Source organism: Rhinolophus sinicus, linkage group LG02, assembly GCF_036562045.2.
Source record: "Rhinolophus sinicus isolate RSC01 linkage group LG02, ASM3656204v1, whole genome shotgun sequence".
NCBI classification, from domain to species: Eukaryota; Metazoa; Chordata; class Mammalia; order Chiroptera; family Rhinolophidae; genus Rhinolophus; species Rhinolophus sinicus.
In genome coordinates, this window is record NC_133752.1 from 148,601,338 (window position 1) to 148,620,333 (window position 18,996).

Genomic DNA, 18,996 nt, shown 5'->3' on the forward strand with positions numbered 1-18,996 from the left:
TGTTTGGTTCAATCCTCTCATGTAAGCAAGACGTGGTTCCCAACAAGCAGTACAGGAAGCGGTGCTGATGCCATGCTGGAAACCCACACTGCCTTTATGTAACCCCCACCAAAACCCCTGGGCAACTGGTACAAGTCAATGATTCACCAAACCCCAGCTTTCAGCTTTATTCACTGTCCTTAAACTCCCCTTGTGGTTGCTCAGAGATCAATGATTAGCTGTCACCACCTCACAGGAACTCGGCACACTCCTGTTTCTCAAAAGGGGCCCTTCAATTGAGCACTCCACTGCTCAGGTGGAACCAGGTCAATTTTAGTAGCTGTACGGTTACAGACTTGAAAAGAGGCATGGTTTCTGGAATGGGGAGTTTTGCATTTGACCTTTGGAATCCCAGGGAATGAAAGATTTTCTGTGAACCCACTATCTTATCTTATTACATGTCAGACTCCAAAAGAAGGGGAAGTATGAAACCAAATGACTCAGGGCTGCTAGAAACAAGTGCAAAGCCCAGCCTTTTACGTAAACACTATCCTGCTGGGAAGCAGTGATGAAGGCCAACAAAAGACACAAGGCCTGAAGAACTCAGTACCTGAGCCAGACCCCGACGTGGAGAGATCGTAGACGAGATCCTGGAGCGTCTTGTCTTTGGAAAGACACATCTCACATGAGGGATCTTCCATGTCCAGCCTCTGGCGGTTGTGATAGACACGCTGATGATAGTTAATGACCAGGAAAACAATGATGATGATGAGAAACAGGAGGAACACTGGGCCCGCAATGATGCCGACCAGCTCCACGGGGCCCCACATGGAAGGGTGCTCAGGCTCCTTGAGGTGACCTGGGTCAAGGGAGAGAGGAGAGGGAAAGAACCAAGAGTGAAAACAAGGGAACGTGTTGGCCTCATTAATCCCCCACACCTCCCTCCAGGTGGAAACGCCCTGTCCTTCTCCACGTGTGCACGGTGTCCTTGCCCTCTGGTCTCACTGGACTCCTTTGCCTGCATGCTCTCAAACGCAAACCTCTCTAGTTCAGGAGCCCTTTGCAGCAGTCAATCCCACAGCCTCTTTGTATACTAATTTCACAGCATTTCATGGTACTATTCCCACTCAAGGCCCCAGATGCCAGGTTCTACTCTTCAATTTATAACAGCTTCTGTCAGCTCTGCTCTGGTCTCTCTCCTTCTCCTCTGATCTCCCCAGTATTACCTTCTAAATGGCAGATTTGCAAAGGGGTGGGATCTAATACTCTTCAGCCTTTATCACTGTCCTCATTGCCCAATTCTAGCCCCTCTTCCCATTTGGCCCTCACCCCCACCCCAGCAGCTCCCTTCACACGGCCCTGGGGCTGCCTCCTTCAGGACCAGCCACACACCCTCCCCGGGATCCCCACTCCACAGCTGCCTGTGGCTGCTCAGGCACTATCCAAAATGCAGCTTTCACCTCTAGGACCAGCTTGGTAACCTGTGTCCCTCACCCTCTAATCTACAAACCTGATGCGGGAGGAATCCCATCCCTTGTCATCTTGGGGAATATAAAAAGGTACCTTTACCTATCATCTCAAAGGGATTGGGGGAGAGTAGAGAAGGACGAAATGACAGGAGTGCCCTAGCTCCACGACGAGCCTCTAGTCCAACAAGGGTGTCCACTCACCACTGGGCACCCTCAGGTCGATCTTGTTGCAGAAGTCGGTGTAGCAGCAGTGGGTGTTGCGCAGATCCTCGGAGCTCAGGCAGTAGAAGGGCTTTCCGGCGGGGACCAGCTCCACTTTGGGGATGCAGGTGCGCACGTGGTGCTCCATCCCATCCAGGTTGAAGATGGAAACCATGCAGGCCCCATCTGTCTCACACGTGTAGTTGGCCTGTAGGCAGCTGGTGCACGTACACAGCAGAGCTGCAGGAAAGTGGGGCGGATACACTGACATCAATGATCAGCTCTTACCCTCGGTCCTTTCCCAGACTTAGAATATAACCCCTTAGCACACTTGTTCCACAATAAGTAGCTTTTACGGAGATGGGGCCAGAAAGATATCCTCCAGGGGGGCACAACCTTTTCACCTGTTTATTCGGCTCCCAAACAAGGTTTTCTAGGCCCCATTATTTTCTTTAAGTGCTCTACTTTATGCCGATGAGACACAGAGAAACTACTTTTTGAACTTTGACTTAGACTTCTTACAAATTCCTCTGTGACTGGGCAAGGCTTTCCTTTAAATTTAGATGCCTGAGCATGAGAGGAAGGCACCTTCTCTTTGGAGACTGTAGGTCTCCGCCCCCAACACACAAACACAAACTCCATCCAAAACCACCCAGGGTTCCTAGGAGCCTTCATCACCCCCACCTCCCTTCTCCAGCACTAGGCACGCCCCCAGTTTCCTGAACGCAGTATGCATGCGCGCTTACATTCTTTTGCTGCAATGCACCTTTTCCTGGCTAATTCCGACAAATCCTTTAAAACCCTCTTCCTTTAGTCCACGGCAGAAGTGCCCTTCTCATGAGGGGCAAAAATATCCTCCAAAGAGGATTTTGGTCGCTACCTCATAAAGTTATTGTGAGGATTAAATGAGCTAATGCATAAAACGTGCTCAATAAATTTAACCCACTCTGAAAAGCCCATGAACATCACTTTAAAGAATATTTTACACACACACACACACACACACACACACACACGTAAAATATATTTTTTTCTTTTTTTTTCAAATAGTATATGCAGTCATCTCTGGGACTAGACATCTCTGAGTTTTGCTGGGTGTGTATTATACATAAGTGTGCACTGTTGACAGGAAATTACTGTAAATGAATTTGGTGCCTCTGAAAGCTAGTTCAGCAGCCCTGGAGTCTGAAATCCTTTATTTATGTGTCTAACAAGAATAGCACAGACAGCAGCAGTTGGTTCTCCCCAACGCTGTCTCCCACGAGCCTAACCTAGCCCTGACCCTTGGGAGGGGCAGGAGTGGGGCCTGTAGCCTCCAGAATACTTCGGTTGGGACTCAGCCCTGAACGAAGCACTTGTCCGTCAGGGGATGGAGGGTGTAGGGCCCTCCAGGTCTCAGACTGGACACTAAATGAATGCCACCTGCATACCAAGTGGGACTACATGCAAACTGAAGCCCCTAAAGAAGAGACATGTATGACCAGTCCCGCGAAAAACTAGCCTGTGGCAATGCACCCCCTACGCTGTAAACAGTCTACCTTTATCTTTGTCTCTTCCTCCAATACACTGGAAGGCATCTCTTGGCCTTTCAAATCCAAAGACAGATTTGAAATATCTCAGTGTCCAACCCCTCCTTCCTTAGGCTTTCTATAAATGACACAATCCCTTGACATTCCCACCCAAGGAAACAGAGAGACAGCGCTGACAGGTAAACGGCAGTGTACGTCTTCAGTATATGGCTTGTGGTATTTTTTTCACAGTATTTGATCAGATCCTTTTCTTCTGGGAGAAATTCCAAAACATGCAGCTACCTGCAGAAGGTTTTGGGTAGTGTTACATTTTAAAGGCAGAAGTTTAGAGCAGGTACCCTTTAGACTAGAATCCAAACCATAAAAGGAATTTTAAAAGTAAATTCCTCCCTAAATTTAAATTCCAACCCTTTTAGACACGAGGGCGACTAAGGAAACTCCTCATTTACTTGCTCCCTCTTTTATTCCTCTCGCTAACTTACATTAACTTCTGTGACCTTCCAGTTACGCAATCCAAACCTCTTTTCCTCAGGCTGGAGTCCTGACTGTTAATCCAGGAAAGCTAATGCCCACACCCCTTTGTGTCAGCGGGGACACTCAGGCACAAAAGGGTTCCCCATGGAGCACACACCTCTCAATACATGCGCCAGGACGTCCAGCAAAGAGAACAGCATTGGGTCTATTTTGGGAAGCGAGAAGGGAAAGCCAACAACTCCAAGAGGGCTATTCTGAGCACAGTGGGACACACAGGCCAGACCCACAGCCGCCTTTGGGAAAAAAGCTCACTTCAGAGTCCGTCAATTAGCAGGCAGGAGAGCCAGGAGTCTCGGATTCCAGATACTTAGTCTCCTTTCATTGGTTCATGGCCCCTTTCACAGTGATTCATTCTGGAGAATGAACACATCCACACGTGGCTCATTATTTTTGGGAAGTACTTAAACAATCTTGGTGTAAGACAGGAAAGAACAAAAGTGGTGAAATCTATGCTAGACGGGACTAAGAACGGAACTGGGAGCAGGGCCATGTGGGTTTGTGATAAGGAATTGAGCAAGTCCCTGAATCTCTCTGGGCCTCGGCCGCCCAACCAGAAAATACCATTTATCTTACAGAATGGGATAAAGATGAGCCAAACATGCACTAAGTGCTGCGGGTACTCTGAGAAAGACTCTGCACCCATCTGTGTACGTCTATATATTGTACAATGAGTGAGAGTCTGAAAAAGACCTATTTTGAAGATAACCATCACCACTGCGCACACCCCTGAAGAGGTTTCCGTTACTATCACTGGAGCCACAGCAGGGTATCATGGCAGGAACAGGTCAGAAAGACCGAAGGCTCAAATACCAGCTCTAATATTAATCACACGACCTTGAGCAAGTTAGGAACCTTCCAGCCGCACCCTGGTTTCCTAATCTGTAAAGTGGGACGGTTAATAATTACATCACAGGACTATGTAAGAATTACATGAGATTAAAAAAAAGTGTTTAGCAAATAGATGTTCAATCAATTTTCATCTCTCCTCTCGATATAAAATTCAAACACACATACGTTAACATGTGTCCCTGGAAGCACTTATTAGGAAGTGGCAAGTTACAGCAAGACCATAGCAAGAAACGGCTGTTTGAGTCTCAGCTCTGCCAGTAACGACCTGTGTGGCTTTGGGCAAGTCACTTAACCTCCCTGAACCTCATTTTCCTCATGATTAACTAGAAAGAAGGGACTAAACTAGATGACCTCTAAAACCCTCCAGCTGAAATCTGAATCTAGTGTCTTTCTAAATTCACAGTTTGCATCATTGATTCAACACTGGGATGTTCTGCTTTGAATTTTATACACCTTTTTCTGAATTTTAAAGACAGACAAATGGCGAATATTCTGTTAATATACATTTTTCATATTATCAAAATAAGTGATAATAAAATTATAAAACCATCTGAATTTACCATAAATTTACTAGTACACTAAATCACAAACCTCAATTTCAATGTCTCTGAAAAGCTAAATCTGGACTAATAATAACAGCCCTTTATAATGTTTCACAGTGACTCATCATCAAATTAAATCTGTCTACACACGTGCATATAAACAACACACACCTAAGAGTTACGTAGGTGGCAGCAATAACACAAGAAAACCCATCAGAGGGGTAACACAATCACTTTACACACCAGCAAGTTAGAAAGTGGTCAGAATGCAATTCCCACTGACACAGCATTTTGTTATTAACAAACTATTCAAACCTGTACTAAAAACAAAACCACTTTGGCAGGATTTGAACACGATTCCAAAGTATGATTAGAAGGTGGTCTGTGGTGGGAAGTAAATGCAAATTTGATTCCTGAAAGAGGCTGTGTTTTGAGGAAGGCTGACAAGTCCCAGCTTGGGCAGACTCGGTCGAGCTGCATGCCATGGAGGCACTACGACAGCCAGGGCTCAGCAAGACACCCTCAGGGCAGGCAGGGCGCTGGTCAGGTCTCCTCTCTGACCCACTGGCAGACACTGGGAGGGCATTCGGCCAGGCCACGGCTCAGCGAGAATTCCTAGGAACCACCGCATAGGCTAGACTCACACCACAGCCCCACAGGCCTGAGAGCACAGCACCAGGGCACGGGGTGCGGGGAGTGCAGGCTGGTGGCTCCGACTCCAAAGGTAAGAGGCACACTGCACAACACGCACGTGTGTCCTGGGGGAAAGGTCCACGCATGTTCTAAAATGTTTTCAAGAGACAGTATTTATGATATTTCACTTATATGAAGTGCTCCTGGGGGATAAGTTTCATCAATTTAGTCCTTGTGTGTCCTGTACACTAAACTTGACACTTCCAAACTTCACCAGGCAGCCTTCCGATTCCAGAGCAGCTAAGATTTGGTGCCCAAATAAGCCTGTGCTGCCCTTACTCTGCATGACTTTACAAGTTGACCATAAACTGCCTCTCAGCCCTCAGCCTCCCAGATAACAGCATCCATCAGACAGGCCGGACTGATAAGAATAGCTAGTTACAACCCATGATTATTTTAATTATTCTTCCCTGGATCTTATCCAACCCCCCTAAAGCTTCCTTAGGATAGAACAGAAACCACAACTCTACATAACTCTGTGATTCTGAATAGCCAAAACGATCTTAAAAAACAAAACAAAAACAAAAGAACAAAGTTGGAGGGCTCACACTTCCTGATTTCAAAACTCACTACTGGCGTAAGTATAGGCATATAAGGCAATGGAACGAAACTGAGAGTCCAGAAACACACCTATACATCTATGGTCAATTGATTTTTGACAAGGATGTCTAGAACCTTCAGGGGAAAGACCAGTCTTCAGTAAATAATGCTGGACAACGAGACATCCACGTGCAAAAGAATGACATCCAACCCTTACGTTCCCCCATATACAAAAATTAACTCACAATGGATCAAAGACCTAAATAGAAGAGCTGAAACTTATATTGTAAAACTTTAGAAAACGTGTAAATCTTCATGATCTTGGATTTGGCAATGGTCTCTTAGATATCACACCAAGAGCACAGCAACAAAAATACATAAGTTGGCTTTCATCAAAATTAAAAACTTTTGTGCACCAAAGGACAGTATCAAGAAAGTGAAAAGACAACCTACAAAATGAGAGAAATATTTGCAAATCATGTATCTAATAATGGTCTCAGACATAGACTATATAAAGAACTCTTACAACTCAACAACAAAAAATAACTTAAAAATGGGCAAAGAATCTGAATAGACATTTCTCCGAATACACAAATGGCCAAGCATATGAAAAGGTATTCAACATCAACTCAAATGCAAATGAATTTCAATTTAAATGCAAATAAAACCCACATGAGATAGCACTTCATACCCACTAGGTAGGCCACAAGAAAATGAAAAAGAAAAATAACAAGTGTTGGTGAAGACTCAGAGAAACTGGAACCCTCACACTTTGCCAGTAGGATTACTGCGCAAAACAGTTCGATGGTTCCTGGATAAAGTTCAACACTGAATCACCACATAACCCAGCAATTTTGCTTATGGGTATATATCCAAAAGATTGAAAACAAAAACTTGTACACTAAAGCTCGTAACTGCACTATTCACAAAAGTCAAAAAGTGGAAACTCAAATGTCCATCAAATAATGAATGGATAAACAAAATGTGCTATATTCACATGATTGAGTATTATTCAGCCATAAGAATGAATCAACTACCGATATACATATACTACAATATGGATAAACTCGGAAAACACTATGTTAAAGGAAAGAAGCCACATATTGTATGATTCCATTTACATTAAATATCCAGAAAGCAAATTAGTGGTTGTCAGGGGCTGGGTGCGAAGGAGGATGGGGAGTAACTACCGAACTGCGTTTCTGAGTTTCCTCTGGGGTAAAGAAAACGTTCCGGAATTAGACAGGGCTGATGGTTTGCATAACATTATGAAGGGACTTAATGCCACTGAATTGTATGTACACTTTCAAATGGCGAAAAATATTATATGTTTTAATCTCAATTTTAAAAATACCACAAATCTTTGTAAAACAATATAATCTCAATTATAAAACAAAAACCTAACACATGCATAGGAAAAAGAACTAAGTACGGTGTTCTTCAGACTGTGTTCTCCCTCCACCTCTGGGCTCCCCAAGATGTCCCAGGAACCTCTGAACTCCACGAAGAGGGAACCAGTGTCCCCCTTTTCTTCACCATTTTCTCACTGGCAAAGTGAGAGGGACAGCAACTGGTAACTGACACTGTACCAGCAGCCCAAGTGCTAGCAAACTGCACTGTATATCATGATTCTCATTCCATAAGTCTCAGCCTAGGAACTGGAAAGGGAAGGGGGCTCTGCCAGAGGGGGTCAGCTTTCATCTACTTTACATACGTTTCTACATTTTCATTTTAAAAAGTATTCCACTGCTTTAAAAACAAAGAAAAAAGTTGTTCAGTAATTATTAATCTAGACAACTGCAAGTATGTTTATGAAAATCCTGAATCAGGTTAAAAAGTGGAGATGTCTGGCACTGAACTGTCATAAAACAGAGGTAATGCTTGGTCCTCGTGGGGGTGGGATAGGGGGTAACTGACACTGTACCAGCAACCAAAGTGCTAACTAAACTAAGCAGAGACATCTTGTAGCTTTAAAGTAAAGCTATCAGATGCTATTGGTAAAAAAGACTCAAGTTACACCTTCACCTTTCTCAATCATCAAAATTAGATTGTAAAAATACATTAGAACAAAACCAAACAAAAACTCTCAAGTACCCAAGAGCCACAATAAAGTCAAATTTTACATGGGTAGCTGGTGGTACCTAAAAAAAAAAACCCCAAAAAACTGTACTAGTAAAAAACACTTACGAACAAAATATAACTGACTTAATAAAGGAAGCTATTTGTATGAGGAGGGAAAAAACCCACAGATTTAACAATAAGACACTTGATAAGCTTGGTATTTAATTCCAATCTGGGAAAAGGTCTCAGAATGGGGTTTTTGCATAAGAGAAAGGTGTCTGAAAAGCCAGCTTCACACTATATCTATTCTACAAACTGCCTTTCTGACATTCTACTTGGAGACAAACCCAACCCTAGAGAGCTGTTTAAACAAGTTCACCCCTAAGCCTCAGGTCTAGAGAATGAAAGCTTTGTTCTCACTCAAAAGAGACGTTTGATGTTTATGCTAAGGAGACCTGTCATTGCAACGTAATTTATGGCTGACTGTAAATACCTGAACATGGAGCAAGGGCCCACCTGCTGCCCAGGAGAATGTCAAGGTAAAACTGGAATGAGTGGCATCATGATGACAGAGCGTGTCCAATGAGCATATATAGACTCAGCGCCATACTTAGACTATCTACTGGGAATTTGGTATTTCTCCTTTACTTAGTTTATCACGAACATGCAAAAGCATTGTTTTCTTTGTTTGTTGTATTTAAACAGACATATTTGTGAGTTTTTAGGGCCGGGGAGGGTATTTATCAGTGGTATTTTGTATCTGCTTCCTGACCTATTTACTACACTATGGATCAGAGGAGACGAGACAGTGTACATCACTTTTGAGTGAGAAAAGGGATAAGAACGGTTGTTTCTGGCAACTGGGACAATGAAAGAGGGAAAAAAAAATTCAGCTGGGGCTGAGCATAAAACTAATGAGACTGAGATCAAGTTCATTTGGCTGGAATGAAATGGGGAGGTGGTAGAAGAAACAGAGATGAAAGAGGTGAGGTAGGAAGAGAGATTATGATGTTCCAAGTAACGCACAAATGTTCGCAGTATTTTTGAGTGACAGGCATAAAATCTGTATATACAGGAGAGAATAAAATTATAGCAGGACTGAATTGGAATTATTTACCTAGGATTTTGCTGAGAGGACAGAAATGAAGGAATTCAATTAAACAAATATATTAAGTACTTAAAATATGCAAGGCTGTGTGACAGGACACAGCCATACAAAGAAAAATAAGCCAGTGCCTAGCATCCATTTTTAGGGACTCGAGGGTGGGAGAATGGTAGGAGCAGACGACTATAAACTAGTGTGAATCTCTATACTACAAATAAGGCCCAAAGAGCAAAGCGGAGAGGATGGAATCATTGACTGGGGGAAGACAGGAGGGCAAAGAAGGTCCCACACTGGAGGACGCTGGATTTGGCTAAGAAGAGAAGGCCAAGGCCAAGAAAAGCACAAGGCATGTTAGGTCCTCAGTGAATGGGCAGATGCAACAATACCAGGTTCCAGGGAGAGACAGGGCAGTAAGGGAGACTAGGCCAGATTAAACTGACTGGCTACGGGCTCTGGGGTTGGTCCTGGAGGCCACATACAAGCAGTGGAATCAGGCGCAGAGGTGGATTTTCCCAAGTTAAATCCAACAGTAGGATGGAGGAACAGTGGGAGACTGGAGGCAGAGACTGGTTAGAAAATTACTTAAATAGGCATCAGAGTATATAGTATAGTATTTAGAGCACATGCTTGGAGTCAGGTAGATCTCAGGCCTACTGCTGAACCTCTGCATGCCTCTGTTTTTCCACCTGTGAAATGGGGATGAGTGCCTCAGAGAATAGCTTTATAGAGGAAACGATGTAACTCAGTGCTTAGCATGATGCTTGAGTACACAGGAAACATTTGGTCAATCAGAAGCTTTTATTACTACTGTCATCCCAGTCAACGAGAAGGGTATGAACTCTTTACAGTTTTGTGGTTCCAACAGGCAGAAGAAAAGTCGATTTGTGTATAAACTTCGAAAGGGCAAGGACAGACTCTTAGTATCCCTCTCAACATCCAGCTTTGTCCTAGATATTAGAAATGAACACTGAATTTGATTCAATCTTACCTACTCTAAGTGTAGAACGTATACCAAGATGATAAACGAAGATTTGGCACAAGGCTAAATTGAGGCAATTACTAAAAACAAAATATGCTTCAACTCAGATTCCTCAACTCAAACATCACAATCATTTAAAAAAACTATGTCCAAAGCACCCCAAATCTCCTCTCTGTTCCAAATACTCACAAATATCTAAGAAAAGGTAATAAGCAGTAGATGGAAGCCACATATGGTCGAAGGACTTGTCACATGCAAGGTCCATCAATGGGATGACCAGGTACCAGGTCTCAAGCACCCTCCAGCCTACCCTGCTTTCCTTCTCCTCACATCACCATCTGACTTACCCCCTGTCCCCCACATACGTTTGTTTTAAAACGGCACCTATCTGCTATCTCAGTTTCTGCAGGCTGGAAGTGCAGGCACAGCATGAGGGTATCAGCCAGGGTTGCTTTCTCACCTAGGGCTGGGACCTCTTTCAAACTCACTGGTTGTTGGCAAACCCACTGCCTTGTGGATGAAAACCTGAGGTCCCCATTTCCCCCCTTGCTGACAGCCAGGGACCGCTCTCAGCTCCTAGAATCGCCCTATAGTTCCTGCCCGCATGGCTCCATGGGCAGTTCACACATGGATGTTTACTTTCTTCCAAGCTGGCGGGAGTCTCTCTGCCTTCCTCTTCTGCAATTAGTTGAGAAAACTGTCTGCTTTCAAAGGGCTTGATTAGGTCCTGTCTATAGTGACAGTCTCCCTATCTGAGGGTCAACTGATTTGGGACCTTAATTACATCTACAAATCCCTTCCCAGTAGTACCTAGATTCATGTTTAATTGAATAACTGGAAGAGGTGTGTATACTAAAGGCCAGGAATCTTGCGGGTAGGGGGATAGAGGGTGGGCTACGGTTGGCAAAATCACCTTATATTTGATTTCTTTTTTGCCTATCTCACCTATCAGAAGGTGAGCTTCATGAAGGAAGGCATTTCTGTCTCCTTTTGTTTATTGTTGTATCCCTAGCGCCTACAACAGTGCCTAGCATATGGTAGGCGCTCAATAAATGTTAAAGGACTCTTTAGATCACCTCGGGGGGGGGGTGTGTGTGTGTGTGTGTGTGTGTGTGTGTGTGTGTGTGTGTTTACAGGCTGGAAATAGGACTTCTAATTGTATATATAAAATTCTGCTTCAGTGAAACCTTTAGGAGTCCTTGGAATTTCATATAATTTTCTCTCTGCTACAATTATTTGAACGGCTTTAACAAAATATGATTGATCCTCATTATTCATGGATTCCGTATCTGTGAATCTGCCCACTTGCTAAAATGTATTTGTAACTCCAAAATCAATACTCTCAGTGCTCTCACGGTCATTTGCCGACACGCACAGAGCGGTGAACAACTTGAGTCACCCAATGCCCATGCACTAGCTGAGGAGGTCCAAGGCCACACTCTGCCTTGTTCCAGCCTTCCTGCTATAAAGGTGTGCCCGTTTCATGGTCTAGTCAGTGCCATACTTTTTGCCTTTTTGTGTTTTTGGTGGTACTGATATCACTGTTTAAGATGGCTCCCAGGGCTGGCCCTGGTGGCTCAGGCGGTTAGAGCTCCGTGCTCCTAACTCCGAAGGCTGCCGGTTCGATTCCCACATGGGCCAGTGGGCTCTCAACCACAAGGTTGCTGGTTCAACTCCTTGAGTCCCGCAAGGGATGGTGGGCAGTGCCCCCTGCAACTAAGATTGAACACGGCACCTTGAGCTGAGCTGCCACTGTGCTCTTGGATGGCTCAGTTGGTTGGAGCGCGTCCTCTCAACCACAAGGTTGCCGGTTTGACTCCCGCACAAGGGACAGTGGGCTGCGCCCCCTGCAACTAGCAACGGCAACTGGACCTGGAGCTGAGCTGCGCCCTCCACAACTAAGACTGAAAGGACAACAACTTGAAGCTGAACGGCACCCTCCACAACTAAGATTGAAAGAACAACAACTTAACTTGGAAAAAAGTCCTGGAAGTACACACTGTTCCCCAATAAAGTCCTGTTCCCCTTCCCCCAATAAAATCTTAAAAAAAAAAAAAAAAAAAAAAAGATGGCTCCCAAGTGTAGTGCTGAAATGCTAAAGAAGACAGTGATGTATGTGCCTTACAGAGAAAATCCGTAGATTAGACAAGCTTCATTCAGGCGTTCATTACTGTGTTATTGGCCTTGAGTTCAATGTTAAATAATCAACAATATATACTACACAAGGTGTCTAAACAGAAATACATGTAAAACAAGGTTACACACTGAGCGGTTGATGAAAACGTGGCCAGTGGTTCACAGGACCCTAACCATGTATTTTTCCCAGGAGCAATGGTTCAATCTTCACTAATTCAGTGTTCGCAGTGTTCAAGCTGACGTTACAGAACTTAACAGCCACGAATAACAAGATGACTGTATTAGCCCCATTTTACAGATGAAACAATGAAGTTGACAGATGTGATATGGCAGCTCCTGACACACTCAGCACATCACCCTGGTTTATTTTCTTCACAACACTCATGAATGATAACTGTGTGTACTTATTTGTCTGCAGTCTCAGCCAATGGACTTGTAAGTTCCCTAACAGTGAGGGATTTAGGGATCTTTGTCCATCTTGCTCTGTTATTTCCCCATGCCAAGAACCACTCCAGGCATGTACCCAACCAAATGAATAAAGAATTCTCTTATACGTTATTGTGTAAATATTAGGGGTGATTGATACTTTAAAAGGGAAAGGCAGTTACTTTCCTTATGTTAAACTCAAAATATTTAGCAAGATAAATGCAGATTACAATTAAGTGGAGAGAGAAAACCAGAAAGAACCCCAGAGCTGCCTGAAGTGGCACTGTCTCTGGAACCCAGAGAGCAAGGGACATCACCTGGGTTGGAAACTTCACAGCTAAACTCTGGCAACTCTACAGAGTAAGGGAAAGAAAGATACACTCTGCAATAGTAGTTTCGCACGGTGTTCCATTTATCCATGATGGAGAAGCCAGCAGACAGAACAGACCTGGGCAGAGATGGTGCCTCTGGAGCCAAAGCTCAGGTGAAACCATATGTGTGGGAGAGAAACTGAGGCCAGCAAAAATCAAGAGCAGGTTTTTGAACCTGGCCAGGAGGCAATGCCTGCAGAGAGAGAAATGCAAGTTAGACAGCGGGGGGCTGTCGGGTCTGAAGAGCTGATTCCTTAAAAGGTCTCAGCAATCCCAGCCCAGGCAGAACCGATGGGCTCCAGCAGCAGTGGGGTTGATGAGAAAGAGGACTCAGGATTTTCTGCGTATAAATACAGAGAAGAAAGTAAGATATCAACCCCTTATATCAACCCCTCCTATAACAGACAAGTAACAAGAATTCAAGACAAAGAGGTGGGATTCCAGAATTAATGTTCACTGCTGCTCTGAGCAAAAACTGAACAGTAAACAATAAGGACTTCAAAATTAAAACAAAAGAGCCACTTCAGTATTCCAATTTAACCTTCAAAAATAAAGAAGATCTGAAGCGCCATGAACTGAGAATTCCACTCCACCTCAACACCCTGTACTCCTGAGTTATTATGAGAACAGACTGCAACGCAATTCAACTCATGTTCCAAAATGCAACAAGCAGCTCCAACAGGACATGCTGAAAGCAGCAGCATGTCTCCTCGTTTTCTGATTCATATTTTGGTAGCAAGGTTACAATTAGCTCACCAGTGGAGAATAAACCTATTTATAACACAGCAGTCCACCTGAAAGACACAATCATCTAAAAACGTTTTTAGAGGAAAATGAAGTGCTGCTTCTTCCTGTACTGACTGCAGGTTCCCAAGGTCCTTTCAGCTGAAGTCCTCAGTCTAACCTTCCTGTGTTCACAGGCACCATTCCGGCCACCTCTCAGCCTCCATGTTCTTATGTAACATTTACATAGTGCCATAAACATACCCAGAGTTGCGTAAGAATTAAAACGTTGCCAAACCAATAAAGCCTAAAGCAGGTCACTCCCTCCCGACTGCCTTTGATTAGCACAGGTACGCTGCCCAGTCTACGATGCAAGAGCCTGTCAAAAGACAGAAATTAACTTGAGGAAATCTGACACGGTCTACAGAAATGCACAAATAAGAAGAAATTAACCACACTGTGACACGTGGTGCTTCCATTAATCCGGAGGGTATGTTATTCTGCCCCATAAGATAAAAAGTAACCCAGCATTGCTTGTTCACTGAAGTCAGAAACTATGTCTAAAAATACCTCCCAGCCAACTGGCTATCAGTAAGTCAGTCTCACAAATGTCCCAATCAGAGCGACACGGACTGTTTCCTTACTTTACAGAGGGAAAACCGAGGTAGTCACAGAAAGGTTAAGTGACTTGTTCAAGGACAACCTGTAAGGGAGTGAAGTTCTGGGGCGGAAAACCAGCCTCCTCCCTCCATCTGGCTCTAACCTTTAACCATCTTATTATGTTTTAATCATATCTGTCCCAGGAGCTCTTTTAATAAAACTAATCAGAGATTCCCCTTTTCTCTATAAGAGTTCACTTTCACTGTACTTCAAATCCATGTCCACTCAACAAAATTACAAGACTTGGCCTGAAATGAGATTTTTAGTCTGCTCACAGAAATTCAAAATGTTCCTATCAGCACCTCAAATGTCTCCCTTGTTGCTTTTGTCTTAAGAAATGAATGTCATGCTCTCCTGCTACTAACTAACGCAATTTTACATTTTTAAATAGTAACGTGAAAATTCCAAAGCGAGGCCTAAAAGCACAGTATATCTATCAAATGGATGCTGTTTAAAACCTGGAACTCATTCTCCTTATCACTGGCCTTTTCCTAAGTCAAAATTAATTCACTAATTAATAGAAACACCTATCCCTTGCTACCCTCACGTCATGTCCAAGTACCAGGCATCGGCTGCCTGTCTCTGCCACTCCTCCAGCCCACCTAGGGAAGCATGACAGAGGAAATGCAGGGGAGAAAAGCAATCAGCTTCTTGTTATCCCACAGCCTCGATTTTCCCAGAACTGACGTTTTACTTTAAGCCTTTTGCAACAGTGGTCTCTGTAGCATGCACTATTGGCAACTAGATGTGTCCCGGAAAAAACTGTAGTGTCTGGCCAAGAAGTTTAAAGGCCTTCGAGAATGTTTGCTGGATACACAACCTAATTTCCAATTTACCAAAAAAAGAAACTAATTCCCTATTATGACCACCCATCCTCACCCCAACAAACATCCATTTTAGGACGGTTACAAAAAAATGAACTCTGCCCTATTCAGAACCAGCTGGATTATCAATTAAACATTCTTAACTAGGCTCACAACAAGAAAAGCCCCACAGACACTACACCAAATCAACAGAGAAATGGCTGTTAACAATCTTGGATATAGTAGAGACAAGATAAAAATTCCTATGGAAGGAATTTAAAGATTTATTCATACTCAGATGAAATGACAACCTGAAGGCTGAGTCTCCTTATTTACCACCCCACTAGAGAAATAACATTACATGACCCTTTCCAAAAACATGGCCCACAATAAGGCCCAGCAAACATTATTCACAAAAACCACGATCTTAACCACCAACGTCAGGCTGTGTTCATACACCTTCACCGTGTTGATCAGACCCAGGGCATATTACCATGCACAGAGCAGCGAGACCCAGGCACACACACGAGGTGCTTAACAGAAGCATTAGCCAGTGAACAAAGACCCCACTGCACAGGCTACCCCACTGGGAACAAATACCAAACCTGGAGATAATGAACTTGTTTTTGAGACTCCAAAGTGGGATAATGTCTTTTCTTGATTGTCTGGTCTATTAAAGAAGCCTGAACCCACCTGAGAATCATTATTTTTAGTGGCGAAGAGAGCCACAGAACACACACTCCATCTCCCATTGCTGGAAGGCTAGGGGCTGCTGAGAAGTCAAAGCAGCAGGCTTTGTACATCGGAGCGAATACAAGCCTGACAGTCTCTCCCAGATCCATCTGTGGGTCAATAATCATTTCAATATAACCGCCAAATATAACCTTCATCTGCTACCCTAATGCCAAAACACATTGGGGATGACTCTCTTCAATTAAATATTTTAGGATTTCATCTGCTCTTCTCAGCCCCCCAAAGCCTCTTCAAAACACCCAGTTGAGGGTCCCACAGAAAGGTAACCACCTCCATAGTGGGCTGGCGGGTGGAGGTATGGGGAGACGGCTGTGGGGGTTGTAAGATGAGGCTGTGTGAGGGTGGAGGAGTTGGTGGGGGGAGAAGGGTGGGGAAGAGGGATGGTGTGGGAAGGTAAATAAGTACTGACCAGGGGCCAGGGAGCCCGTCCAGAGGTGGGATCTTTAAATAATCTTGGGGGTTGAAGGAGGGTTCTAGAATTTCACCTGAAAGGCATCCATGAAGTGAGTAACTGAATGGGCCCCCTAGGGTGGGGTGGGGGAGGCAAGACGGAAAGCAAATACACCTAGATGCTGCTTGCCCGTTCTGGAACGAGGTTTCCTAGGGTGAGAGGGATTCCAAAGGCAGGCTCCAGAACGGCTGAGGGGCCTGTTCGTCCCTATTCCTCCAAAGAGCTTCCACGGGGCATGTGTATTGGAGGTGGGGTGTTTGCCCCACTGAATTCAAGGGACCGCGCGAAGGGGAAATGTGACTCTCTTCCCCAGAACATGAGGGAGGTAGGAGGGAGAAGAGACGCCCCAAGTGCAGGGTCTGAAGGAAAGGTTCGAGACCCCTTCCACTCTGACTTGAGATGCCCAAGGACTCTCAACATTAGGGTACCTCGGAGAAGCTAAGACCCCATCGCCCCTGCCCCACAATCTTGGCGGGAGAAAAGGCGTCCCCCAGGAGCATCTGGAGGTAGGGAATGAAGACCGCCGCCCCTGGACAAGTGGAGGGGCAGAAACGTGATCTCCAAATTTGGGGGAAGGAAGACTGCACTCCCTTCTATGGAACATGAGGGTGCTGGGAGCGCGACCCTCGAGAGCTCCTCGAATCCAGCTCCGTCTGGAAGAAGGCTCGGGTCCCCAGGGGTCCGGCGCGAGCTTGGTCGCGGCTGGGCAGCCGAGCCTCGGGGGGTCGGGAGAAGCCACTGGGGGTCACCCCGACTCCTCCGCGCCCCCCGCCCGGCCATATTGTACGCGTGGGGAGGGGGCGCGCTGTAGACCAGGCGCCGCGGCGCGAGGCCTTGCTCTCGCCCGGCCCTCTCCATCCCGGCCCCCGCCCCCCGCCCCGGCACTCACCCTGGATCCCGCGGGGCCCGGACCCGCCGCTGCCCGCGAGCAGCAGGACGACGAGGGGGAAGAAGGAGGAGGCTCCGGCCGACTCCGCCATAGTAACCGCCGCCGCCGCCGCCGCCGCCGCAGCCCAGCAGCGCCCAGCGCGCGCGCGCGCGCCCCCGGCGCCTCCCCTCCTCCCGCGGCCCCGCTCCCGCCTCCCGCTCCTCCGCCCGGCGCCTGCACGTGCGCTCCCGGCGGAGCCGGCGCTGCGGCCGCCGCGCGCGCCCCCGAAGGGCGGGGCCGGGTGCGCGCGGGCGCCCGCCTTAAAGGGGAGTGTCCCTGTTAAAGGGGTGGGAGGGGTGCGCCCCTCGACCCCCTTCGCGGGTGGGTGTGAGCGCGACGCGGAGGAGGCGGAGCAGAACACGCAGCCTCGGCCCTCCTCTGCACCCCACCCAGCGCAGGTTATCTTATCAGCACCGACCCCCTCCCCCGCATCGAATGTTCTACGAGTCCAGTGCAATTTTCCGTTCCCTTCGTCTCTACTGCCTAGCCCCAAGCCCTTTCTCGTCCCACCGGGATCCTCGCAACTGTCTGCTAACTGATTTTCCCCCCTGCAATCCTCTGGACGCTCAGCAACCTGTGATCAATCATGGGATGCCCCTTTTCAGAACATAGCAAGGCTTTTTAATGATAGTACTTAGTCTCGGTAAGGGTGCTTATGAGGCACTTCTATTCTGCTGGCAGGTAGAACCCTTTTGATAAACAACTTGGCATTATGTATCAAATGCCCTAAAATATTCATACCTGGTATTATCCCCTGTCTTCAAGAAATAATAGACATGAGGACAAATATTTACTGAAAGTGTTAACTGTTGCATGTTTACCGTTGTAAAAAGCTAGAAACTTAAGTAGACAATAACAAGACAAATTGTGGCCCATTCATATGATGGAGTAGTATTTAGTAATTAAAAATTATTTTTATAAAAACTAATGACATGAGAAAATGTTGAATGATAATGATAAATGAGAGCATGTGAAACATAAAAGCAAAATGGAAGAGGGTGGTAGAAGAGGGAAAACGGGGTCAAACATATGGTGATGGTAGGAAAACTGACTCTCAGTGGTGAACACACTGCAATATATAGATGATGTATTATAGAAATGTACACTTGAAACCCATATAATTTTACTAACGAATGTCACCCTGATGAATGTAATAAAAATTAAAAAGCAAAAGCAAAATACAGAACTGTTTACAATATTAGCCTAATTTTATTGATAGTATGTATCTTTATGCAAAAAAGAACGGAAAGAAATTATCCAATAT

General features: G+C 45.3%; 1 protein-coding gene across 1 annotated transcript in view; it reads right to left on the reverse strand.

Moving 5' to 3' along the window:
• The window catches only part of ACVR1B (activin A receptor type 1B), a 33,743-nt gene extending 15,870 nt beyond the window's left edge, over positions 1–17,873 (reverse strand). Inside the window, exons 1-3 of the mRNA XM_074325661.1 lie at positions 17,694–17,873; positions 1,650–1,889; positions 590–838 (exon numbers count right to left, since the gene is read on the reverse strand). Coding sequence (XP_074181762.1) covers positions 590–838; positions 1,650–1,889; positions 17,694–17,784 — 580 coding nt within the window. The 5' untranslated portion in view covers positions 17,785–17,873. The remainder of the gene's footprint in view (positions 1–589; positions 839–1,649; positions 1,890–17,693) is intronic.
• Positions 17,874–18,996: the final 1,123 nt, after the last annotated feature.